Raw genomic sequence first — 27,407 nt, 5'->3', positions numbered from 1 at the left:
GTCAAGTTTCGACAGACCAATTTTACGTTAGCCTACACGTCGCCCTGAGTGAAACAGGTAATGTAAATCAGGAAGCTACTGGTTGGTCACCGCCATTAAAAATATTTTAACCTGGGATTTAAAAAAGGCAAATATCGTGGTTTTGGTAACAACATTTATCCAGAAATATTTAAGCCAATCTTTTTGTCGTTTTATCAGGGGACATGCGGCTCACTACAATTTGCGCTGGAGTGCTCCTGGGAATTGTGATTTTGTTACGCCTCAACCTGTCAGGTGAGAGAACATTCAAAACAACCTTTCAAACAAAGCAAGCAGACGTTAACAATAAGTTATAAATCATGTACTGAGTGTGGCCTTTACATATTCTCAATGTTGCAGAATATGATGTTGTCGATAAACGTAAGAAGTGTATTCTACTTCAGTGTTACAAGTTTATAGTTTTGTATATTTGCGAGCATTTAAAAAATAATAATACATTAAATAGTTTCACAATCATGTAACGTTAATCTGTAACAGCGTTCTGCATATTCTTGATCCACTGCAATTGGAAATAGTTTCCAAATGGGTATGACATTTTGCCCACATGACATTTTAACGTTAGACAGGTAGGACAGACTGAAAAGTGAAAAGCTGAAAACGACGTCTTTATACGGAAGTTAATTTCAATAGAACACACAAGGTTGAATTTAAACTGCACTTAGGCACAATTTGTACTAAAATAGTCAGACACCTTTCTCCAATTTGTGTCAGATATATCATGTTGATTGAGTTGACACTGTGAAATGAGCGGCCTAACACATAACATGCAAGCAACATACCTTGCTACAGTTTCCACACCAGATAATGTGATGTGAATAACCAAAGGGTTGTGCTGTCCATTAATGGACGTTACATGTTCGTCTATACAAAACGGCATTATAGATTTTTCAACTAGCCTGGGATTGGCGATACTCTCTTTGTTCTCAATTCTGGAAATATTATAAATTAGTGATGGAGGGATTGATACAGTTACATATCGGTATATTATTTTGGATGATATATAGTTTTGTATTGTTTTAACTATCGCAAAATAATTGTTGTGATCGTTGATTGTACCTGCACCAAAACACCAGTATTTTTCATTCATAGCTTCTTCTATATCTACTTTTTTAAATAGGGAGCCAATTTGTTTTCAGCACTTTCTTCCCATGACTGATCAAAACTCGGCCTCTCATGGCTCTCTTGTCCCTCTGCAGCAGACATATGGTGAGCAATATGTTTGAAACATGAAATCCCAATAAAATCACAGTATCGAATCACAGTACATATAGAATCGTTTATACATATTGTATCGGCACCTAAATATCATGATAATATCGAATCGTGAAGTCGATGGCATTTCCCAGATGTGTAAAATATGTATGTATGTATGTGTGTCTGTCTGTGTGTGTGTGTATTTATTGTATTGCTTTATTTCACCTTTATTTAACCAGGTAGGCCAGTTGAGAACAAGTTCTCATTTACAACGGCGACCTGGCCAAGATAAAGCAAAGCAGTGCGACAAAAACAACAACAGAGTTACACATAAACAAACATATAGTCAATAACACAATAGAAAAATCTATGTACAGTGTGTGCAAATGTAGAAGACTAGAGAGGTAAGGCAATAAATAGGCCATAGAGGCAAAATAATTACATATAATAAAACAATTTAGCAGTAACACTGGAGTGATAGATGTGCAGATGATGATGTGCAAGTAAAGATACTGGGGTGCAAAAGAGCAAGAAGATAAATAACAATATGGGGATGAGGTAGTTTGGTGTGTACAGGTACAGTGAATGGTAAGCTTCTCTGACAGCTGATGCTTAAAGCTAGTGAGGGAGATATGAGTCTCCAGCTTCAGTGATTTTTGCAATTCGTTCCAGTCATTGGCAGCAGAGAACTGGAAGGAAAGGCGGCCAAAGAAAGTCTTGGCTTTGGGGATGACCAGTGATATATACCTGCTGGAGCGCGTGCTGCTATGGTGACTAGGGAGCTGAAAAGGCGGGGCTTTACCTAGCAAAGACTTATAGATGACCTGGAGCCAGTGGGGTTTGGCGACAAATATGTAACGAGGGCCAGCCAACGAGAGCATACTGGTCGCAGTGGTGGGTAGTACATGGGGCTTTGGTGACAAAACAGATGTCACTGTGATAGACTGCATCCAATTTGCTGAGTAGAGTGTTGGAGGCTATTTTGTAAATGACATCGCCGAAGTCAAGGATCGGTAGGATGGTCAGTTTTACGAGTGTATGTTTGACAGCATGTCAAGGAGGCTTTGTTGTGGAAAAGGAAGCCGATTGGAGATGGTTAATGTGAGTCTGGAAGGAGAGTTTACAGTCTAACCAGACACCTAGGTATTTGTAGTTGTCCACATATTCGAAGTCAGAGCCATCCATATAAACAAAAGGATGTAGAATAATTTGATATTGAGGGGACCTAAAGATAAAGGGTAAAAGATATAGCAGACAGGCCAGGGTTATACTGAGCTGAGGTTATGTTGTCGCTACAGTTTTTACGCCAGATAATGTGATATAATCAAGGCTTGTTGGTGTCTGTTAGTGGACGTTACAGGTTTGCCCATACTGACTGCCACCATAGATTCTTCAACTAAGTCGGTATTGGCGATACTCTCTTCGTTCTTGATTCTGGAAAACCGTTATCTTATAAATGTCTGTGTCCAGATGCAGGTGGTTCTACAAACACCAGAGAAAATCCATGTTTTGCACCACGTGAGGAGTCCTCGCCATCTTAGCTGCTGCACATCTAGCATTTCCTAGAATCTTTACCTGAACTAGTCATTTATGTTTATTTTTATTTATTTTACCTTTATTTAACCAGGCAAGTCAGTTAAGAACAAATTCTTATTTTCAATGACGGCCTAGGAACAGTGGGTTAACTGCCTGTTCGGGGGCAGAACGACAGATTAAGTAGAAGTAGATGACAAAGATCGAAACAAAGATCTACACACATGTAAGAGGCATATCTCACTTGATACAGAACATGGATTTACTGTTTACTACTATTTACTATCTTGTTCCTGACACACCTCTTATTTACATTCATGTTCTCACAGTCTGAGGTCATTGTGAGCTGAGCCTCCACAGGACATATGGGTGATTCCTCACGAAACTACGAGAAAAAAGGCTGTCATCAAGGCAAAGAGTCGCTACTTTGAAGAATCTCAAATATAAAATATATATTTGTTAACTTTTTGGGTTTCTACTTGATTTCATATGCGTTTTTTCATAGTTTTGATGTCTTCCGTATTATTCTACAATGTAGAAAATAGTCAAAATAAAGAAAAACCCTGGAATGAGTAGGTGTGTCAACTTCTGGTACTGTATACAGTGCATTTGGAGTATACTTTACGAAAAAAGTATGTGGACACTGCTTGTCGAACGTCTTATTCCAAAATCATGGGCATTAATATGGAGTTGGTCCCCCTTTTGCTGCTGTAACAGCCTCCACTCTTCTGGGAAGGCTTTCCACTAGATGTTGGAACATTGCTGTGGGAACTTGCTTCCATTCAGCCACTAGAGCATTAGTGAGGTTGAGCACTGATGTTGGGCGATTAGGCCTGGCGTGCAGTCGGCATTCCAATTCATCCCCAAGGTCTTTAATGGGGTTGAGGTCAGGGCTCTGTGCAGGCCAGTCAAGTTCTTCCACACCAATCTCGACAAACTATTTTTGTATGGACCTCGCTTTGTGCCCAGGTGCATTGTCATGCTGAAACAAGAAAGGCCTTCCCCAAACTGTTGCCACAAAGTTGGAAGCACAGAATCTTCTTGAATGTCATTGAATGCTGTTGCATTAAGATTTCCCTTCACTGGAACTAAGGGGCCTAGTCCGAACCATGAAAAACAGCCCCAGAACATTATTCCTCCTCCACCAAAGTTTACAGTTGGCACTATACATCCGGTAGCAGGTAGCATTCTCCTGGCATCCGTCAAACCCAGTCTTCTGTCAGACTGCCACATGGTGAATCGGCCTCACGGCCTTCGTCAGAGCTTTTGTGAGTAAAAAAAAAAAAATTGCACCCTTATGTAGACCTAGCCCCACCCACATCCGCTCCACAAATCGAAAGGGTTTGGAGGCAAAGGAAAAACAAGTGCTACCAAATATAACAATATGCATTTCCTAATTATTCAAATAAAGTGTGTACATAAAATGTATTAAACATGTCTGTAAAACCACAATGAGGACATCGACCTACCAAGCAAGTTTTCATAAATCATTGGGTACAGCGTAATAAAAACATCAGAATAATCTGAAATAGGGACATAATTCATGTTCAATTTTACCTTCTACATAAGGGTGCTCATTTAAAAAACTCAGAAAAGCTCTGACGAAGGCCGCGAGGACAATATGTAAAGCTTATTAGAGATCAGTGATTCTATCAAGAGCAGTGTGCGTGCGGGTTCCTTTTTTCCTCATCTCATCTGACTGTTCATGATAAAAACATTTTTTATTACTCCTACATTTTAAGTCTTGCCCCGCTCCGTCCTTGACTTTTCCTAAATAAGTTTATATAACACACTGCCGTTGTTAGAATCTTAATGTCACAAACAGAACTGGAGTTTTAACCATTTTTAGGAGGGCGTGTCATTTTTTAAAAGGGTTTTTCCCCCGTTGCCCCTCGTTCTCCCAAAAGTAGGGCCTGCTCCGCTCCTTCTTCAGACAGTTGAGTGCAGTGCCCATCTGATAGTGACCCTGATAATTGCCTCTCAACTGAACCTAAACTATACCGAAACTACACTGCACAAAAATATAAATGCAACGTAAAGTGTTGGTCCCATGTTTTATGAGCTGAAATATAAGATCCCAGAAATGTCCATATCCACAAAAAGTGTATTACTCTAAAATGTTGTCCACAAATTTGTTTACATCCATGTTAGTGAGCATTTCTCCTTTACCAAGTTAATCCATCCACCTGGCAGGTGTGGCATATCAAGAAGCTGATTAAACAACATGATCATTATACAGGACAATAAAAGGTTACTCTAAAATGTGCTGTTTTGTCACAGAACACAATGCCACAGATGTCTCAAGTTTAGAGGGAGCGTGCAATTGGAATGCTGACTGCATTCCACACACACACACACACACACACACTAACCAAAAAGTTATTTTCTTGGCATTTACATATGTCCCCATTACCAGTAAAACATCATCAAAACCTATTTCTTTCACTTACTTGCTATGCTGTTTCGTTGTTCAGTCGTTTCATTCTCAACCAGAATTTCATCATATATGTCAAGCTGTAAAGTTTCAGCTCTGTCTCTTCTGTCGTGGGACCTCTTCCTCGGTGCGCACTGTCACTCTGTCCGTTTCCATCTTGTCCATCTCTGTCTGTAACATTTCACGTAAACCCTGTTTGTCTGCAACGAAGCACGGTGGCGACCACAGTAAAGAGGCTCAGAGAGAATGCCACAAATCGCTTGTTCACAATCTCTAGTAGAGTACTTTTGCTAGTAGAGTTTTAATGCCATGACAGAGGGTATCACGTCTGCTGCAGACGCAGTTGATGAGCTTATTTCTCCAGTCAGTTGTTTGAATGCTAGTGTGTTTATGTTTCTAAGTTTCAAACATGTTCTCAACTGCCATTGAAATGTCCGCAGCGGTATGAGGACCAGCACATTCTGAGGAAAGCCGCACAATATAGCAAGTATCTCATGGATGTGCGTTTCAACAATGATAAATCACCTGCTTGGTAGTGTGTACCGGGGCTCGAGGTGCTGAACCAGTCGGGGAAAGCCAACATCATCAACGACAGAGAACGGTTGATTGTCAAGGGCAATGAATTCCATTATCTTGGCGTTAATGGATTTCTGTTAGAGGAATTCTAAATTCCTATATGTTTTGTAGCCAACACCAAATTCTCACACTATCTATTTCATAATAAGTTGTAAGTTTATCATTTTTGCATGAAATAGATCGAGACCAGTCTTAAAAGTCAGGTAACAGCGTTTAATTCAAGAGAGTACTGACCCAAAATACAAAGAACATTACATTTTAAAGAGAGAACATAAAATGACGTCATCAGTTTCTCACACTCTCTCCGATCCACACAATAGCGCAGTGTCTTCAGGTCTGGAGATTGTCTTCTACTCCCCTCATAAAACAAACATTCCAATCTGTCTAAAAGATATACTCTTCTCCACTAATGGATCATCAAACAAACATTTTTATCTGTCTAAAGAGATATGCCATCCCTCTCCCTTAAACCCGCAAGGTACAGACAATTAATTCGTTTTACTTACATTTTCAGTCCTAGTTTAACCAAGAACCCATACATTTCATACCATAACATAATAGTATTAAAATAAATGGTTCTAATTTAAATGGGATGTCGGCATCAGGCCTACAAGCCCTCAGTCCAACCTCTCTCAGCCTATTGCGGACAGTCTGAGCACTGATGGAGGGATTGTGTGTTCCTGGTGTAACTTGGGCAGTTGTTGTTGCCATCTCCCGTACATGTCCTGCAGGTGTGATGTTCGGCTGTACCAATCCTGTGCAAGTGTTGTTACACGTTGTCTGCCACTGTGAGGATGATCAGCTGTCCGCCCTGTCTCTCTGTAGCGCTGTCTTAGGCGTCTCACAGTACGGACATTGCAATTTATTGCCGTGGTCACATATGCAGTCCTCATGCCTCCTTGTAGGTTGCCTAAGGCACGTTCACGCTGGGACCCTGGGCATCTTTCTTTTGGTGTTTTTCAGAGTCAGTAGAAAGGCCTCTTTATAGTGTCCTAAGTTTTCATAACTGTGACCTTAATTGCCTACCGTCTGTAAACGGTTAGTGTCTTAACGACCATTCCACAGGTGCATGTTCATTAATTGTTTATGGATCATTGAACAAGCATGGGAAACAGTGTTTAAATTCTGTGAAGTTATTTGGATATTTATAAATTATCTTTGAAAAACAGGGTCCTGAAAAAGGGACGTTTCTTTTTTTGCTGAATGTATGTATGTATGTACAGTTGTAGTCGGAAGTTTACATACACCTTAGACAAATAAATTTAAACAAAAATTTTCACAATTCCTGACATTTAATCCAAATAAAAATTCCCTGCCTTAGGTCAGTTAGGATCCCCACTTTATTTTAAGAATGTGAAATGTCAGAATAATAGTAGAGAGAATGACTTATTTATTTCTTTACATTCTCAGTGCGTCAGAAGTTTACGTACACTCAATTAGTATTTGGTAGCATTGCCTTTAAATTGTTTAACTTAGGCCAAACATTTCGGGTAGCCTTTTCCAAGCTTCCCATAAGTTCGGTGAATGTTGACCCATTCCTCCTGACAGAGCTGGTGTAACTGAGTCAGGTTTGTAGACCTCCCTGTTCGCACATGCTTTTTCAGTTCTGCCCACAAATTTTCTATAGAATTGAGCTTAGGGCTTTCGTGATGGCCACTTCAATACCTTTACTTTTATTTATTAAGCCATTTTGCCACAACTTTGGAAGTATGCTTGGTGCCTCTTTGCTTGACATCATGGGAAAATCAAATTAAATCAGCCATGACCTCAGAAAAAAATGGTAGATGTCCACAAGCTGGGTTCATACTTGGGAGCAATTTCCAAACGCCTGACGGTACCACGTTCATCTGTACAAACAATATTACGCAAGTATAAACACCATGGGACCACGCAACCGTCATACCCCTCAGGAAGGAGACATGTTCTGACTCCTAGAGATGAACGTACTTTGGTGTGAAAAGTGCAAATCAATCTCAGAACAACCGCAAAGGACCTTGTGAAGATGCTGGAGGAAACTGGTACAAAAGTGTCTATATCCACAGTAAAACGAGTCCTATATCGACAACCTGAAAGGCTGCTCAGCAAGGTAGAACCCACTGCTCCAAAACCACCATAAAAAAGCCAGACTACGGTTTGCAACTGCACATGGGGACAACGATCATACTTTTTAGAGAAATGTCCTCTGGTCTGATGAAACAAAAATAGAACTGTTTGACCATAATGACCATCGTTATGTTTGGAGGAAAAAGGAGGATGCTTGCAAGCTGAAGAACGCCATCCCAACCGTGAAGCACGGAGGTGGCAGCATCATGTTGTGCGGGTGCCTTGCAGCTTCCGACTTCAACTGTACGTTTGTGTTAGCTGCATGTGTGACACAACTCCACCAGTCCTATTTATGATATCATTTACAGAGATTATACCCTTTTAATTATTTTATCAACATTTTTTTATCAATTTAGTATATTTGAGTTTAACCACAATTTTTGTTGTGTTATTTGTTCTGTCTTTTCAGGTAGATTAAATTGAAATTGCAATCAACTTTCTAAGGCGTGTTTAAAAAATAATGATATTTTGGAGATTATTGTGAGCCATTGTAATCTGTATAAAGGGGAAAAGGCCATTCTTGAACATTGGGTGAGACATTCTTACTATTTTACTAGAGAACCATTTCTGATTTAAGTATAACTTTTGTATGACTGATGCCTTTAGTGAGAGGTCTAATTATTTTAATATTTAATCATTTCTGCCCTCTGAGTTCATATTCATTATATAAATAGGCCCATTTAATTTTGTCTGGCTTGCCATTCCAAACAAAATGTATTCTTTTTTTGTTCATATAATTTAAAAAGCAGGTCACTAGGTGTAGGCAAAACCATAAGTAAATAGGTCAAGTGTGATATGACTAAAGAGTTAACCAGGGTGGTTTTTACACAAATAGACAGACAGGTATTTTCCTTCCCATGGTAGCAAGATTGTATCTATTTTTGTTAACTTTATAATAAAATGTATTGGAGTGAGAATTTCTTTATTTCGGGATATGTATACCGAGTATGTCCACATCCCCATCAAACCATTTAATTGGTCACCTACACTGTAATGTAAAAGTTGCATTTTTTTTGTGATCCAATACATAATATAGTACACTTTATCAAAATTTGGTTTTAATCCAGAGAGGTTAGAAAATGTATGTAGATCCTCTGAGACTGGAGGGGTTCTTTGTGGTTTTAAAATAACATAAATCATCAGCCTACAATGACACCTATGTTTTTAAGCCATGGATCCCGTAATATTATTGTTGGGTCTAATTTTAACAGCTAACATTTCCTTGGCAATGATAGATAGATATGCCAATAGTGGACAACCTTGTTTTACTCCTCTTGACAGTTATCTGTATATATACCACTTGGATCCTGTTTCAGGAGTAATGAAATCAGACCTTCTTCTTGCGTGTTTGATAATCTACAATTTATATAGGAGTGATTAAAACATGCTAATAATGGTCTTCTGAGTATATCAAAAAAGTTTGGTATACTTTCATTGGTATGAAATCCAGCCCTCTGTTTACTTGGATCATTGGACAGCCTGCAAATCACCAGCGGGGGGCGACCATTTTGAATCAATTTTCACATTCACTCTGTTGGTGGCCTCGGCTTCCAGGCCTGTGTTCAGGATGAAAAAATGTAGTGTAACGTTCAATTAAACCAAAATGGTGCTGTAGTGAATGACCTGTTTGGGTTGTGGGTTCAAAATGCATCACTGCCCTTTAAGTATACCACTCATTTTTGTCAAGCAACACCCTGGCACACCCACAGAACTGAGCAAACATATCTCAAAGTCGGTTTTTAAGGGACGTACGTTTTGGGGTAACGTGATGTTCAGTACAAACCATTCCGCAATGTAGCAAGTGAACTGAACGCTCACCGTGTTCTCTAGAGCCTGGGGAAGGTACAGTGAGGGGGAAAAAGTATTTGATCCCCTGCTGATTTTGTACGTTTGCCCACTGACAAAGAAATTATCAGTCTAATTTTAATGGTAGGTTTATTTGAACAGTGAGAGACATAATAATAACAACAACAAAAATCCAGAAAACGCATGTCAAAAATGTTATAAGTTGATTTGCATTTTAATGAGGGAAATAAGTATTTGACCCCCTCTCAATCAGAAAGATTTATGGTGTCTCCCAGGTGTCTTTTATACAGGTAACGAGCTGAGATTAGGAGCACACTCTTAAAGGGAGTGCTCCTAATCTCAGTTTGTTACCTGTATAAAAGACACGTGTCCACAGAAGCAATCAATCAAATAGATTCCAAACTCTCCACCATGGCCAAGACCAAAGAGCTCTCCAAGGATGTCAGGGACAAGATTGTAGACCTACACAAGGCTGGAATGGGCTACAAGACCATCGCCAAGCAGCTTGGCGAGAAGGTGACAACAGTTGGTGTAATTATTCGTCAATGGAAGAAACCCAAAAGAACTGTCAATCTTCCTCGGCCTGGGGCTCCATGCAAGATCTCACCTCGTGGAGTTGCAATGATCATGAGAACGGTGAGGAATAAGCCCAAAACTACACGGGAGGATCTTGTCAATGATCTCAAGGCAGCTGGGGCCATAGTCACCAAGAAAACACACGACGCCGTGAAGGACTAAAATCCTGCAGCGCCCGCAATGTCCCCCTGCTCAAGAAAGCACATATACATGCCTGTCTGAAGTTTGCCAATGAACATCTGAATGATTCAGAGGACAACTGGGTGAAAGTGTTATGGTCAGATGAGACCAAAATGGAGCTCTTTGACATCAACTCAACTCGCTGTGTTTTGAGGAGGAGGAATGCTGCCTATGACCCCAAGAACACCATCCCCACCGTCAAACATGGAGGTGGAAACATTATGATGATGATGATGATGGACGGGGCCATGTACCGTCAAATCTTGGGTGAGAACCTCCTTCCCTTAGCCAGGGCATTGAAAATGGGTCGTGAATGGGTATTCCAGCATGACAATGACCCAAAACACACGGCCAAGGCAACAAAGGAGTGGCTCAAGAAGAAGCACATTAAGGTCCTGGAGTGGCCTAGCCAGTCTCCAGACCTTAATCCCATAGAAAATCTGTGGATGGAGCTGAAGGTTCGAGTTGCCAAACGTCAGCCTCAACCTTAATGACTTGGAGAAGATCTGCAAAGAGGAGTGGGACAAAATCCCTCCTGAGATGTGTGCAAACCTGGTGGCCAACTACAAGAAACGTCTGACCTCTGTGATTGCAAGGGTTTTGCCACCAAGTACTAAGTCATGTTTTGCAGAGGGGTCAAATACTTATTTCCCTCATTAACTAATGAGTTTCTAACATTTTTGACATGCATTTTTCTGGATTTGTTTGTTTGTTATTCTGTCTCTCACTGTTCAAATAAACCTAACATTAAAATTATAGACGTATCATTTCTTTGTCAGTGGGCAAACGTACAAAATCAGCAGGGGATCAAATATATTTACGTATGCTCATTTACAGTGCTAGCATATTATACTTTTGAAAATGGATATTTATGAAATTGTTTTTATTTTGTATATAATTTGGTTGAAATGACAGTACTCCATGTCGGTATCTATGAAAATGATTTGCTTTCAGTTTAGATTCTCTGCCTCTGTTTGAATGTGCCTATTCCAATTGTTGTGAGGGACAAAGGTCTTGCACCAAAGCAACCAAAGATGGGGGATAAATTTAAGATGAATGACTGAAGCCGTTTAACGTTGGTCGCGTTCCCCTGCTCCGACATTGCGTACAGCGTATTTATGCATGCAACGTCTGAGCAGGGAAACGTGATCAATATCTGGCATGCTCATGTGAGAGAGGGAACAGCTTGCTCTGTCCTACTTATTGGTCGCGATCCCCTACTCAGACGTCGTCATCGACTGACAGATTGCTAATAAATATGTGGTTAGCTGATACATAAACTACATATCCAGGTGTTGTAAGATCTGGCATGTGTCAGCAACGTGAGCAGAGGAACGTGCCCATTGTCCCCTGCCTGCTTGCCTTGAGCTAGTGCGATATCTCGCTCTGGGACACCACCTCCACGGGGTGGGGGCAATAAGCAAACCAGAGCGGCCCTACCCTTATCAGGAAAAAATGAGGGAGCCGGATGTCTCGCTTTCTCTTCAGTCTCTGTATACATTCCACCTCCTTTAAGCATATTTCTGACCAGGTCTTCTACAGGCTTTCATACTGAAGTTAAGGTGAAAGCCTGGCAGAGGCTACTCTGGGAATGCTTCAATTGGATTCTAACTCTAAAAGTAGCAGAGATCCTACTTTGGAACTTTGATATGCTGTCAGACAGAAAACCATTTATTAGAAAATACATTTCATTAGGTCTTGGGTTTAGGCTCTGCTCTTCCAGGGCATCTCACTGCCAGGGCAAGCCTCTATCATTTAAGATAATAAAATAACTACAGACCGTGTGCTCAATATGCTATATCAATCACCCTGAAATGAAACGGAAGCACAGCCAAAGAGATGGAGGCTGGGGGTGGTGGTGGGCTAGCAAAATCATGTCAAATATATGTCAATAACCCTTCCCCCAAAGGACCCTTTTTTTAGATGAAATGTCATAAAAATCCCCCCCCAAATTCTAGTTTTGTGAGGAATCACCCTTTGGCAACACTTTTTACCGTACTGTGTGATGTGAATTCTGTCATTGTTCTGGGCTTGCTTCAAGTCTCTACAAGTTTAGGTGATGAACATTTCCTGCATGTTCTTGTAGGTGCACTACAATAGTACTTTTCTCACAGAGAACAGCCTATGGAAAGTATTGATTTAACCTTCCCAAACTTCCATCTTAACACCATAAGATGTACACCATGTAACCATTAGACTTTACTCAAAATATTTAGGTTTTCAAATAAAGGATGAGTTTCTCAAACAATATGAGAGTACAGTACTTTTTCTTTGAACACCCTTGTTAGACACCTACATAACTGTAACAAGGGCTTTGATAAGACTTCAGTCTGAGTACTGACTTAATTGTGGGTGGTACTTTACAGTCGAGTACACAGTGGCCGGTAGTCAGAAGCATCAACACTAGTCACATTTTTTTATTGTTATTAAAGTAGAATTTTTTTATGTGTTGATATGCTATTCAAAGACAAAAGAGCTTCCGCCGTGGTAGGTTTAGACACAGACCAGTCATCTGACACTGGACTTGATACAGGCTACTTTCTGTCAATTTGAATGTCACAGAGAACCTAAATTCATATTTTCCTCTGAGAGAAAATGTAACCGAGTGTTCTGGAAGGATGTGTATTTGTGCAATAACCAGTGCAGCCTCGAGTCCAGACATGCAAATAGGTAGCCTATCTAGCCTACTCCCAATGTTCAGTGAAACTGAAATGCTATGTCACTGTTTTATCATCTTTTTCTCATGTATTTGTTGTTACCTTCACCTCAGAAATCTTAGCCTGTTCATTGATTCAAACAACAGTTTTACCCCTCAATACAACGATATAGTAGTAGATTAGCCTTTTCTGTGTGGACTGCACAATATGATAAACAACCTTTGTTCTGTTCCCTCAGAATGTCTGCACATGAATGTCCACCCTGACAAAGATGCCGCTGTGACTGTGTCGTCCACACTGTTCCTTCCATTGGAACAGTGTTCCGTGTGCACAGTCCGTGGCGGTGAGAATGACACCCAGACGGCCTGTCACTCATCTCTGGCCCTGGTCCCAGATGAGGACATCACCTTGCTCTTCAACTGCACTGAACTGCCACAGAGGGCCTTTGCCATCCAGATCCACAGGAAAATCGGTGAGTCTAGAGAAACGTTGTTGTATTGGGTTTCCCTTTAGGCTGCCACCTTAATTCGACCAAACCAGTCAAAAAGACGTACCCCACAGACAGCTGCTTCAGAATTTGATATGCATGCTGTGGGGTGGTAGTTGTGTCAACAGGGATACTGCATAAAAACTAGAGGTCGACCGATTAATCGGAATGGCTGATTAATTAGGGCCGATTTTCAAGTTTTCATAACAATCGGAAATCGGTATTTTTGGGCGCCCGTTTGCCTGTTTTATTTTTTAAATTTTATTTTACACCTTTATTTAGTCTTTATTTAACTAGGCAAGTCAGTTAAGAACACATTCTTATTTTCAATGACGGCCTAGGAACGGTGGGTTAACTGCCTCGTTCAGGGGCAGAAGGAATTTTCACCTTGTCAGCTCGGGGGAACCAAACTTGCAACTTTACAGTTAACTAGTCCAATGCAATAACGACCTGCCTCTCTCTAGTTGCACTCCACAAGGAGACTGCCTGTTACGCAAATGCAGTAAGCCAAGGTAAGTTGCTAGCTAGCATTAAACTTATCTTATAAAAAAAACAATCAATCATAATCACTAGTTAACTACACATGGTTGATGATATTAGTAGATATTATCTAGCGTGTCCTGCGTTGCATATAATCTGACTGAGCATACAAGTATCTGACTGAGCGGTGGTAGGCAGAAGCAGGCATGTAAACATTCACTCAAACAGCACTTTTGTGCTTTTTGCCAGCAGCTCTTCGTTGTGCGTCCAAGCATTGCGCTGTTTATGACTTCAAACCTATCAACTCCTGAGATGAGGCTGGTGTGACCGAAGTGAAATGGCTGGCTAGTTAGCGCGCACTAATAGCGTTTCAAACTTCACTGCTCTGAGCCTTGGGGTGGTTGTTTCCCTTGCTCTGCATGGGTAACGCTGCTTCGATGGTGGCTGTTGTCGTTGTGTTGCTGGTTCGAGCCCAGGGAAGGAGCGAGGAGAGGGACGGAAGCTATACTGTTACACTGGCAATACTAAAGTGCCTATAAAAACATCCAATAGTCAAAGGTTAATGAAATACAAATGGTATAGAGGTAACTAGTCCTATAATAACTCCAACCTAAAACTTCTTACCTGGGAATATTGAAGACTCCTGTTAAAAGGAACCACCAGCTTTAATATGTTCTCATGTTCTGAGCAAGGAACTGAAACGTTAGCTTTCTTACATAGCACATATTGCACTTTTACTTTCTTCTCCAACACTTTGTTTTTGCATTATTTAAACCAAATTGAACATGTTTCATTATCTACTTGAGGCTAAATTGATTTTATTGATGCAATATATTAAGTTAAAATAAGTGTTAATTCAGTATTGTTGTAATTGTCATTATTACAAACACAATTTTTTAAAATTGGGCGATTAATCGGTATCGGCTTTTTTGGGCCTCCAATAATCGGTATCGGCGTTGAAAAATCATAATCGGTCAACCTCTAATAAAAACAGCTAAGGCCACCTTTCAAATCTAGCACTACGGGTGAACCGTTAAGCAGGTTTTGTTTGTGTTTCTTCTTCTCTTAACTGTTATGTAATTTTATTTTACCCAGATTGCACCAAGGACTCTTGCAGCCCTGCCACAGGTGCAGCTCAGCCTTCCCTCTTCCCAGAGTTCATTAGAACCCTTGTCTGGCACCTAAATGTGCCAGAGATGACCGTTTTGAGTTTGGACTTCCCTAGTGACAGGCTGAAGGAGATGACTGAAGCAGAGATCTGTCAAGATGGCTACCAGTACGCTTTAACCAGGACCAGCACTGAAGGAGAGGTCAAAACTCAGACATACTGCAGGAATGGCCTTGTGGCTCACTTAGATATACTGAGCAACGCCACGGTGTCTTTGCAAGTTCAGAACGGCGGGGAGGTGAATTCCTCTATATTCACGGCCACTGCCAAACCAATGAAGAAACGTAAGCTCTTTCAACTCTTCTGTTCATGCCTCACAATAATGTGAACCATAGTTTTGTATATATAGTGTCTATGTGGAGACCCCTTCATATTAGTGGATTCGGCTATTTAAGCCACACCCGTTGCTGACAGGTGTATATTCAATCTCCTTAGACAAACATTGGCAGTAGAATGGCCTTACTGAAGAGCTCAGTGACTTTCAACGTGGCACCGTCATATTATGCCTCCTTTCCAACCGGTCCACATACTTTTGGTAATGTAGTTTATGTACACTAAATTATATTTCGTTGAAGACAGAACAATTAATTAAAATATAAACCCAACATGCAACAATTTCAAAGATGTTACAATTCATATAAGGAAATCAGGCCCTAATCTATGTATTTCACATGACTGGGAATGCAGATATGCACTACAAAGTATGTGGACACCTGCAGTCAGCGTTCCAAGTTCATCCCAAAGGCCTTCGATGTGGTTGAGGTGAGGGCTCTGTGCAGGCCAGTCAAGTTCTTCCACACTGATCTTGACAAACCGTTTCTGTATGGACCTCACTTTGTGCCCTGGGGCATTGTCATTCTGAAACAGGAAAGGCCTTCCCCAAACTGTTGCCACAAAGTTGGAAGCACAGAATCGTCTAGAATGTCATTGTGTGCTGTAGCATTAAGATTTCCCTTCACTGGAACTAAGGGGCCTAGCCCGAACCATTAAAAACTGCCCCAGACCATGATTCCTCCTCCACCAAAGTTTACAGTTGGCACTATGCATTGGGGTATGTAGCGTTCTCCTGGCATCCGCCAAACCCTGATTTGTCTGTCGGACCGCCAGATTGTGAAGCGTGATTCATCACTCTAGAGAAGTGAGTGTAGTGAGTGTTGCAACCGGGGACAGACGATTTTTACGTGCTACGCGCTTCAGCACTCGCCGGTCCCGTTCTTGGAGCTTGTGTAGTCTACTACTTCTCAGCTGAGCTGTTGTTGCTCCTAGACGTTTCCACTTCACAATAACAGCACAGTTGACGGGGGCAGCTCTAACAGGTCAGAACTTTGACAAACAGACTTGTTTGAAAGGTGGCATCCTATGCCTCGTTGAAAGTCACTGAGTTCTTCAGTACAGGCCATTCTACTGCCATTGTTTGTCTTTGGAGATTGTATGGCTGTGTGCTTGATTTTATACACCCGTCAGCAATGGGTGTGGCTGAAATTGCCGAATCCACCAATTTGAAAGGGGGTCCACATACTTTTGTGTATGTAGTGTACCTTAAAAAATGGGCCTCACAATGGGTCTGCGGTTGTGAGGTCGGTTGGACGTACTGCCAAATTCTCAAAAACGACTTCGGAGGTGGCTTATGGTAGAGAAATTAACATTAAATTATCTGGCAACAGCTCTGGTGGACATTGTTGCAGTCAGCATGCCAATTGCACGCTCCCTCAAAATTTGAGATATCTGTGGCGTTGTGTGACAAAACTGCACATTTTAAGTGGCCTTTTATTGTCCCCAGCACAAGGTGCACCTGTGTAATGATCATACTGTTTAATCAGCTTCTTGATATGCCGTACCTGTCAGGTGGATGGATTATCTTGGCAAAGAAGAAATGCTCACTAACAGGGATGTAAACACATATGAGAGAAATAAGCTTTTTGTGCGTATGGAACATTTCTGGGACCTTTTTATTTAATCTCCTGAAACATGAGACCAGCACTTGTTGCATTTATATTTTTGTTCAGTGTAGTTTGAGTGCTTATGTTTCGAATCTTCCTCAGAGAGCCGAATGATGTCAGTGACCCCAGAGCCAGACACTATCGTCACCATCAGCAGAGACGCCAAAGCCAAAGAGTGCAGTGTGTGTGTTGGGGAGGGGCCTACCTGTAACTCCAAAGAACTCGTCCTGAAAGACGCCCACAACATCTCTGTGACGTTCACCTGCCCACAGCCACAATATGTCTTCAGTGTGCAGATCAACAGGGATATTGGTAAGACACCTCTGACCCATTTTCCTCGCCTCAACAGGGCACTGAGCAAACCTGATTTCTAGTAGCACTTGATTGAGCTTTCCTGGCACAAGGGACCCAATAAGAGTCTTAAAAGTGTCAACCCTTGCTCATCGGTTAGCTTCACTAACCATGATTCCATCCACATAGTCATACCCCATAAAAACTAAATCTCTAAAGCTGGGATGGAAACTACAGGAGGCTTTGTTACAATTTTATAAATGCTCACAGATCATTTGTTCATTAGACATTTTGGGATCTTTTTGTCTGTAAAATTAATTATGCGCAAATATTTAAAAAATAATCATCATATCAAATTAAACTTGGAGTCAGGTTATGATATGGTGTGTGGTCCTCCCACTACGACTTGGGAAACCATGCAGGTTATTAGGATACAGATTAAATAAATGATGATGAACTTCACAGCATGATACACGGTGATGAGCTTGATGCTCCTTTCCAATAAATATTGAGGGTCTTATTCTGGGGACATAGTGGTCGATGCTTGACTGCTGTTTGACAGATAAAAATATTCTCTCATCCATAATAGTCTAATCATGTATAGTAGCCTACCAGCACAGCCTACCCACATTGTATCTGAGTAGTAGGCTAGAGCACATGTGCCAAGACCAGAGTGGGCACATTTGCTATTTAACAGTTTTTGTGACCAAACCTTTGGCAGAGTTGAAAATGCAATGGAGACACATTGAGCTTTTAGATTTTTATTCAGTACATTAAACTGTAGGTGAAAAAGTACATTTTGTGAGCACTATGTCATCACGCACTGAAACAAGTTAGTTTGGTGGAAACACCACTGGTGGGAAAATGCGCATATTTTCCGATTTTAGAATATTCGCATGAAAATCTGTCGCCAATTAGATGTTTTTCCTCCTCCAGATTGCACAGAGATCGCCTGCAGCGGGAACATTGTCCAGGCGGAGTCCTCCCTCTTCCCAGACTTCAACAGAACCTTCACCTGGGACCTGAAAGTTCCACCTGGCCTTTCCTTCCAGCTGGACTTCCCATCACCGGGAATGAGACAGATCCCACCCTCTGAGTCCTGTCCTGACGAGCATACCTACACCATCATCACTTACCAGCGCACCGGGCCCGCCACCATCGGCATGTTCTGCCCAGATGGCACCATCACCACGGTCCAGGTGCTGTACAAGGGCCGAGTGTCCCTGCAGGTCCCTGGGGACAGGAAGCTGGAGCCGCTGGACTTCAAGGTCACTGTTGGGCCGGAGATTAAAAGTGAGTGTCTGGCAGCTATTGGAGGAGCCACAGGAAATCAATGCCTGCTGAGGTCATCCCTATTAGCCTATATATATTCGGTATCCCTCTAATGACAGAATTACTCATGTCATTATACCTTATTTAACCCTCTTCCTTCCAGTGCTGGCTGTGGTAAAAGTCAACCTACCTCGTGGGGTGTCCGATACAAACTTTCTCTCAGCCAACTACCCTAGAGGTTTCTCTGACAATGACCTGATGAGGTGGGACTTCATGGTGCCCGGCATGCATAACTACACAGTTAACTTCCTGAATTACACGGTGCCTCTCTGCCGGAAGAAGAAAGTGATGGTGATTTACGACAAGGAGGGAGAGGAGGTGGGCATCCAGAAGACCCTGGTGGACCCCCAGCCAACACACAGGCAGGGAAGCTTCACCATGACTATGTTTAACTGTGAGACTGACAAGACCAAACAGGGCCTGTCCCTACATTTCAGGCTCTCGGTAATGAGGAGCGGCCATCCAGGTACAAAGACTATTGACGATCATAAATTGTTATATGACATGATTGTGCTGTAAGCAATCACAAATAAGATCCAAAGATGCTTATTTATTCTGTGCATGCAATCTGTTAAACCAACACTAGACTTTTCAAAACCAATACACCACTAATATTTCCATTATAAACTTGTGGCCTAAAATTAGCCATATCATTCAATCAAATTAATTGAGTGGTGATCAGTGACCTATTTCTCAGGATGATTGTGCCTTTTTGTCTTGTATTCCCTGGTCAGTTCTCTGCACTGTAAATCTGTCAGAGGAGGAAGGGCCATTCCTCCACATTGAGAAGATGGGCTCTGACTCCCACTGTGAGATGAGGAAGGACTCTGTGGTCCAGGAGAAGATCACAGTTCCCTCAGGGACCAAAGCAAGTCTTTCTTTCCTGGACTGTCCAAGTGAAGACCTACGTCTGACAGCCACGAAAACCATAGGTACTGTAACAATACATACAGTAGGATTGCATGTATTGCCTCCAAAATAACTACACTTGAACATAGGAACTATAGTACTATGGACAGTATCTATACCATTCTCATTTAAGCTTGTTAGAGTGTCTTCGTGACAAAGCTAGAACAGATGGTCTTTGTATTATCCAAATCTAAGGATGTGCACCAATAATATTCATGTACAGTGCCTTCAGAAATTATTCACATCCCTAGACTTTTTCACATGTTACAGCCTGAATTTAAAATGGACTCAATTGAGATTTTATTTTCACTGGCCTACACACAATAACCCATAATGTCAAAGTGGAATGATTATTATTTTTTTTTAAATGTGTACATTTTTACTAGTTAATCAAAAATGAATAGTTGAAATGTCATGAGACAATAAGTATTCAACCCATTTGTTATGGCAAGCCTAAATAAATTCAGGAGTAAAGATTTGCTTATTAACAGGTCACATAATAAGTTCCATGAACTCACTCTGTGTGCAATAATGGTGCTTAACATGATTTTTGAATGATTGCCTCATCTCTGTACCCAACACTTGCAGATAATTGTAAGGTCCCTCAGTCAAGCAGTGAATTTCAAACACAGATTCAACAACAAAGGAGGTTTTCCAATGAAAATAAGGGCATCTGTTGTTAGATGTAGCTTAATATCCATTTGAGCATGGTGAAGTTATTAATTTCCAGTTGTGTAAAGTCCTTGAAAGTACTAAAAAAAATACTTAAGTACTAAAGTATTTTTTTGGGGGGGGGTGTCTACTTTACTTGACCATTTATATGTTTGTCTTTTAATTCACTACATTCCCCCAAAAAATTATGTACTTTTTACTCCATACATTGTCCCTGACACCCAAAATAACATTTTGAATACTTAGCAGGACAGGAAAATGGTGTAATTCACACACTTATCAAGAGAACATCCCTGGTCAACGCTACTGCCTCTGATCAGACAAACTCACTAAACACATGCTTCATTTGTAAATTATGTCTGAGTGTTGAAGCGTGCCCCTGGCTATCCTTAAATGAAAAAGATAAGAACATTTTGCTTTTGGTTTGCTTAATATAAGGAATTTGAAATTATTCATACTTTTACTTTTGATACTCAAGTATATTTGAGCAATTATGTTTTCTTTTCATACTGAAGTATATTTAAAACCAAATCATTTTAGACTTTTACTAACCTAATTGCCAGAGTGAAAAGGAAGCATAAAATATATTTTTAAATTGCATCATGTTTGCAACAGGGCACAAAAGTAATACTGTACAAAATGTGGCCTGAATAGCCTGTTATGTTTGGGGCAAATACAACACATTACCAAGTACCACTCGCTATATTTTCAAACACAGTGATGGCTGTATCATGTTATGGGCATGCTTGTAATCGTTAAGGACAATTTTTCAGGATAAAAAAGAAATGGAATGGAGCTAAGCACTGGCAAAATCCTAGAGGAAAACCTGGTTCAGTCTGCTTTCCACCAGACCCTGGGAGATTAATTCACCTTTCAGCAGGATGATAACCTAAAACACAAAGCCAAATCTACATTGGAGTTGCTTACCAAGAAGACTGTGAATGTCGAGAGTTGACTTAAATCTGCTTGAAAATCAATGGCGACCTGAAAAATGGTTCTCTAACAATGATCAACAATGAATTTGACAGAGCTTGACATTTTTTAAAGAATAATGGGCAAATGTTGCACAGGTTCCAGGTGTGGAAAGCTCTTAGAGACTTACCCAGAAAGACTCACAGCTGTAATATGTATTGACTCCGGGGGTTGCATATATTAGTTTGATTTTTCTTGATTGTTTTGACATGTTAGAATTTTTTTCCCACTTTGACATTGGAGTATTTTGTGTAGATCATTGACAAAAAATGCCGAATCCGTTTTATTTGTAACACGACAAGATGTGGAAAAAGTAGAGGGGTGTGAATACTCTGAAAGCACTGTGTGTAAACCATTATAATCTCTCAAGCCTCTGTGGATCTATTCCAGGATGCCAGAGTTTGGACTCATGCTCTGTGAGCGGGACTCTTCTCAAGGTCCCCAAAATTCCGATGTGCCTCCCTACGCTACTACAAAGCTTCACCTGGCACCTCAACATCCCAGTATATGGCACTGTGGATCTACTGTCCCCCACAGGAAACCTCAGGCAGTCCCTGCCAGGACAGGAATGCAATGGGAGTGTCTCCCTTCACATAGCTGAGGGTGATGGGTCCTCCATTGGCTACTTCTGCTCCGAAGGCATCATTCGCAAAGTCCAAGTGCACTCCAACGTCTCTGTCACTGCCACAGCCAAGGACCTTAGCCTGAATCAAGGGCCTTTCCTCAATGTGTCCTTCAGTGATGAAATCTCAGGTATGCTAACTAACTGGATTTGCAGTCTTTTTTTTCACGTTTTAAATCTTTTAAAGTAACTGTCCAGTGAAAATCTCATTGTAACTCATACCCAAATTGACTCATCCTATATCCCCATTTGTGGCCAAAGCATAAATTCACTTCAAAAAACTTGTATCTCAAACAGACCGTTTAAAAAATATTTGCTATTTCTTCATAGAGTATGATGTCATACTTCTGAGGAGGAGGAGCTGGCCAATCAGCAGTCTATTTTTAATGACCGGTATACGCTCACACCATTCTGTTGTTGGGGTATGCCTAGAACTATTACAGTGACCATATTACCGCCATGCGGTCGCGAGTCATGAAGGCAGTCAAATTCCACGTGGCAGTTTAGTCATGGTAATTAGGCTTCTCCAAGCTCATGCTGCTGCCTGCCAAACTTGCTAACTGCCTGGTACTCAGCACTCTATTGTCCATATAATCACTCTGACATCAATGCAAATGTCATCTAAAATCTAATCAAACACTTAATGAGAGCCCATGATCTCATGTTGGGCAACAGTTATATATGATATGCAATTGCGTGCGAGAACTGAGTGATAGCCTTTATTAAAAAGATGAGGATCCCATCAGCTTTCTATAGGCTAGATCTACTATATTTATTTATCAACCTTCCTAACAGTAAGCACATTGTTTATCTTTACAACAGGAGTATAGCCTACCTGGCTGGCATGAAAATTAACCACAGGAAAAGCGTCCTACATTTGCTATTTAAGTGCATAGATTACGTGTATTTTTTTCCCCTGCCCCTGGTTTGAGACAGGTGCATGATAATGGTCTGTTCTAAATCAGAACTAATTTCACACACACATTATTTAGTATATGTAAATACAGCATTAAATCAAGAATAGTCAGATGGGTGACAATATTAGCCTATCACTTGTGAATTATGTATTACCACTTGTGAATGATGCCCAGCATAAAAAAATGTTTTTTTGTTGCTAGTGGTTGTATTAATTTGGGATCTATCGCATCCCACAACTGTCCCAGACTATGTTTGGAATATTTATTTCTCACACAGAATAGAATATGTAAACGTTTGTACTATGAGGAATAGTAGATTGACATAGGCTAGTGCTTTTTCTGTTCATTTAGCCTACTCATCTTGTTGGCTGACAAAAAGTAAATGTGGACCGTTCTTCCAATATCTTTAATATGCACCTTGGAATTGGATAAGGGTGCGCACAGTTGCGTCCCCAATGTCAGTCTTCACTTGTAGCCTGTAAGAAAGACCCGATCACGTAATGGAGAGCCATCTGAGTGAGCGGTGCTTCGTAGCAATCAGGGAGAGGAGAATTATAATATTTAGCCCAAGGGCTCAACGGCCACTGGCCGCAAAAGGCATGGATTTCTTTTAAGGAGCATTACGGCCACACAAAGGGGATCCTGCCGGGAAATCGAGGCATTATCAAGTGCTTGTCAAATTGTGAGTGAGAGACTGATGAAGTGTGTACAGCCTGCGCAACAAACAAAGTAGAGCTCATGCATTTCAAGTGACTTTTTTCAAATCATCATTAGTCGCGTCATGCAGCCTTACAATGTATAAAAAATCTAAACATAAAGAGCAACGTTGGTAGAACTGAAGTTACATGAATAACTCTAAATGAAGCATATAGAAGTACCTATTTCTTTGTTAACTGTTCAACACAGCCACATATGTCCACTCCCTCAAATTGTTTGGTGAATTTTTTATATTTTTTATTCAGCTTTGTTCAATTGTATTCTTCATACTATAAAATAATATAAAATGATGCTACGAAATTCTAAGCAAATCTTGTCTGCTTAATGAACTAGTTTAGCCCACTGCCATATGGCATAGCCAGATCAGGACCTAACATAAAGACAACTCAGAGTATGTTATTCTGTTCTTCTGAAATAGACTACATTTTCTTCATATCATGTTTCTTTAGACCGGTCTAAAATAAATAATGGATTTATTGTAATGGTGTAGGCTATATTAAATGGATTTATTAGAATATTTAAAATGTAGATGTTCCAAAGGTCTGCATCAGTGGCTTGTAGGCTGTGTGGAAGCCAGGAGATGCTAAATGTGTTTATGTTAATTAACGGTCAATTACCGTGAGACTGACCGTTATTTGCTTGACAATCATCGGCTGACAAAATGTTGTCCACCACAGCCCTAGGTACGCCTACACCATTCAAACACAAAGCTTATTTTTGTCGTACTTAGTATTTCACTCGTATTTTAATGAATTATATTTCATAGAAATCTGGAAACACTGGACAGTTACTTTAATACCCTCTTCACGTACCCTTTTATGATTCCTTGTGTAACATCTACAAGTGAGCACTGAAATACAGCAATAGCAAGGGGATTTGTTTTAACAATGGATTCAGTGGAAAATTCCATTCTCCCTCTCTTCAACCACTGTGTTCAAACTGTATTGAAAATGATTGTTCCTCATCACTTACTTTTTCTCTATCAGAGAGCATCATATATACTGTCCAGCCCAGAATGGGTTCCCCTGCCCTCCTGGCCACCCCAAACTGGCCCAACGGTATGAAGCCGTACTCCACCGTGTCCTGGATCGTCAATCTGCCGGGCCACCTCCAGGCCAACCTGCTGTTCACTAACATCAGCCAGCCCAAGTGTGGCCAGGGGCACACGTGCATCAAGGTGCAGACCCTGGGCTCTCCAGAGGAGCTATTGAGTCAAAGGGAGGATGAAGCGGCAGAGGACAAGCTGATGATCCCTGAGAGCTTCTACCTCAACATGTCCAACTGTTTGCCGGAGGACAGACACTTCAGTGTGCTCAGCAAGGTCACCCTACAGAATACTAGCAGTAAGGACCTGTTTGTAATGTTATTATGGAGTTGTGACTGAATTATGGTTGTGATAAGATATCTGCATAATTCTAGAATTTTTCTGGTTATTTCAATAATCCCTCTTTAAATTTGAGGGAAAATGAAAACAATTTATATTTATATTTCAATTTTAATTTATATTTCTTAAATGACATCAATACACGTAGGGCACTTATTAGGGATACATGGTGGTCTCATAATCATCAACACTGTATTTAGGCGTGCTGGCAGTGAAACTTGACTCAACTCAGAATATATGTTCATCCCTCTACTAAGTATGAAAAAAGCTCAGCGATATGTCAAAAGATGGAAGAGAAAACCGCAACTTTCTACAAAATAATATTGCGCTCTCATTCAAACCCTAATTCAACTTTTCTTTGCTCTATCAACTTGAAACTGATTGATGTTCTTGAGGGTAGGAAGGTGCATGCCAAAGCAGGTGTTGATAAAAAAATAAAGTATAAATTAACAGCATGCAATTCAGTTGTGAACCTTAGCTCTTAGCACGTATTACTGTCTCTAGTACGATTTGAGAAAATCTAAGCAATCCGTCAAAAGATGAGAAAATGGAACCTTTGTAAAACATTATTTACATCCTAAATGAAACCCTTGTAACTTCACTTCTCTTTGCTCAATCAACTTGAAACTTGCCATAGTGTTTTGAATTGTTACATGGGAGTAGATTTGTTACAAGGGAGGATGTACAGTATAATGCTTCCATGCAACTGTCTTTCAGCCTGCTCATAAACCAGCACCCCATTTCATTGCTACAGTACATGCTGCTATATTTGTCTAATTCTTACCATATCTAATCATGATTATCTTCTTGTGTGTGTCTCTATAGTGCTGCTCCAGAGCTCCATTCTGTGGGCTGTGGGAGCAGTGCTGCTCCTTATGCTCATTGTGCTGGCAGTCGTCTGCTTGGTGATAAGGTGAGAACACCTGCCTCACCAAAACAATCTGTATAGCTTTGATGTTAAGGTCAATCCATGACTTGACTGTTTCCCCTGATGTAGTTAGTCTGACTCAAAACCATTTGTATTCTTCTTTCGTGCTTTACAGGAAGAAGAAAAGAACGATGGTCAATGAGGCTTCCATCTTCGTAAGGAAAGGGAATATCTTCATCCCAGGCGACGGCATGTTCCCCAAAACCCGGTCGGACAATGAGTCTCATGTCTACGCCTCCATCGAAGACACTATGGTGTATGGCCACCTGCTCCGCGAGCCCAGCTATGTGGGCACCATCCAGGCCCACTTCCAAGGACAGCCGGTCGACACCTACCGGACATTCATGCCGCTCCAGGACGGAGTGCCAGAGATCACAGAGACTGCTGCAGACCACGAGCCTGAACTGGTGCCTGAGAAAGACATGCACAGACCTTTCCTGGACCTGTCGGAATCCTTCATGCCATCAAGACCTCGCACGCCCATAAACCGTCACAACAGCATGGGCTTCATGGACCGCAGGATGGTGGACAATGAGCTGTGCACGTTCAAGAGCACTGGGGATATAAATACGATTCGACTGTCGGGTGCAGACCAAATCCTAGAACCGGAGATCTTCATCGGCTCGGATGGGGAGGAATCCATTTAGCGTACTGTGAGATGGACTACTGTTAATTATTTCACATTGTTGCAAGTTCACTGCAGTGTAGAAATGGAGCGGAAATGTGCCTTTGCATAACAATCCGGGCGTCTGTATTAGTGGTGTGTTGTCTACTGCATAAGACCATCAGACAACACTGGTACTACATTTCATTCCAGCCTCTGAGTCTACGCTTCCTTACAGCACATGGTGCTGCTCTTCTCATTTTACAATACTGGTGGACTTGGTTTTTGTGTATATTTCTTGATTTTATTTTATCTTTGTTTTATATGCTAGTATGTACTTAATAGAATGAATGTTGCCCTGGGCCACTGGTGTGCCATGGATTTAGGAGCAGGGTTGCATCTAATGAGTAACCTTGAGTTACTTTTAGCTTTTTTGCATTGTTGATGCTGTTTGCCAAAGGTTTTTCTCTGTAAATGTATTTTTAGACATTACCAAACTTTTTATCTGCCAATTATTTTTATGAATTAATTAGACATTTTGAGTGGTCTGTGAAAGTGTACAGTGTGATATTGTGAGTAATACAGTTTTTTTTAGGATAGACAAAGTAATCAATCCAAAACACTAAAACTTACAAAGAAAAGACAAAAGGCTTCCTTGTTGTTATGGGGAAAAGTGACATTATTAATCCTTTGCCTAAAACCTGTGACCTTTTAAATCCCATCTTGTAGCTTGTTATAACCTTGAACCACAGAAGACCGATTGTTTGGAAGGTTGGAGTGGTTACCATTGAGTATTTGTTGAGGGACTTTTACAGGAAACAACCAAACCTTTAGCCAGAAGCCAAGGGTCATCAGATTGTGGCAATAAACTTTGATTTAAAATCTT

The 27,407-nt window shown here is 40.9% G+C and overlaps 1 protein-coding gene across 1 annotated transcript; it reads left to right on the top strand.

Moving 5' to 3' along the window:
• On the top strand, positions 1-27,407 carry cdcp1b (CUB domain containing protein 1b). The gene is made up of 12 exons (XM_029657915.2): positions 1-57; positions 199-273; positions 13,337-13,570; positions 15,161-15,517; positions 17,276-17,485; positions 18,401-18,757; positions 18,900-19,262; positions 19,531-19,728; positions 21,740-22,102; positions 24,592-24,948; positions 25,815-25,902; positions 26,033-27,407. Exons 2-12 carry the CDS (start codon positions 204-206, stop codon positions 26,562-26,564), a joined length of 3,129 nt encoding a protein of 1,042 aa, XP_029513775.1. The 5' UTR covers positions 1-57; positions 199-203; the 3' UTR covers positions 26,565-27,407.

The sequence above is a fragment of the Oncorhynchus nerka genome, linkage group LG4, assembly GCF_034236695.1.
Source record: "Oncorhynchus nerka isolate Pitt River linkage group LG4, Oner_Uvic_2.0, whole genome shotgun sequence".
Taxonomy (NCBI): domain Eukaryota; kingdom Metazoa; phylum Chordata; class Actinopteri; order Salmoniformes; family Salmonidae; genus Oncorhynchus; species Oncorhynchus nerka.
This window is presented reverse-complemented; position numbering and strand designations above follow the sequence as displayed.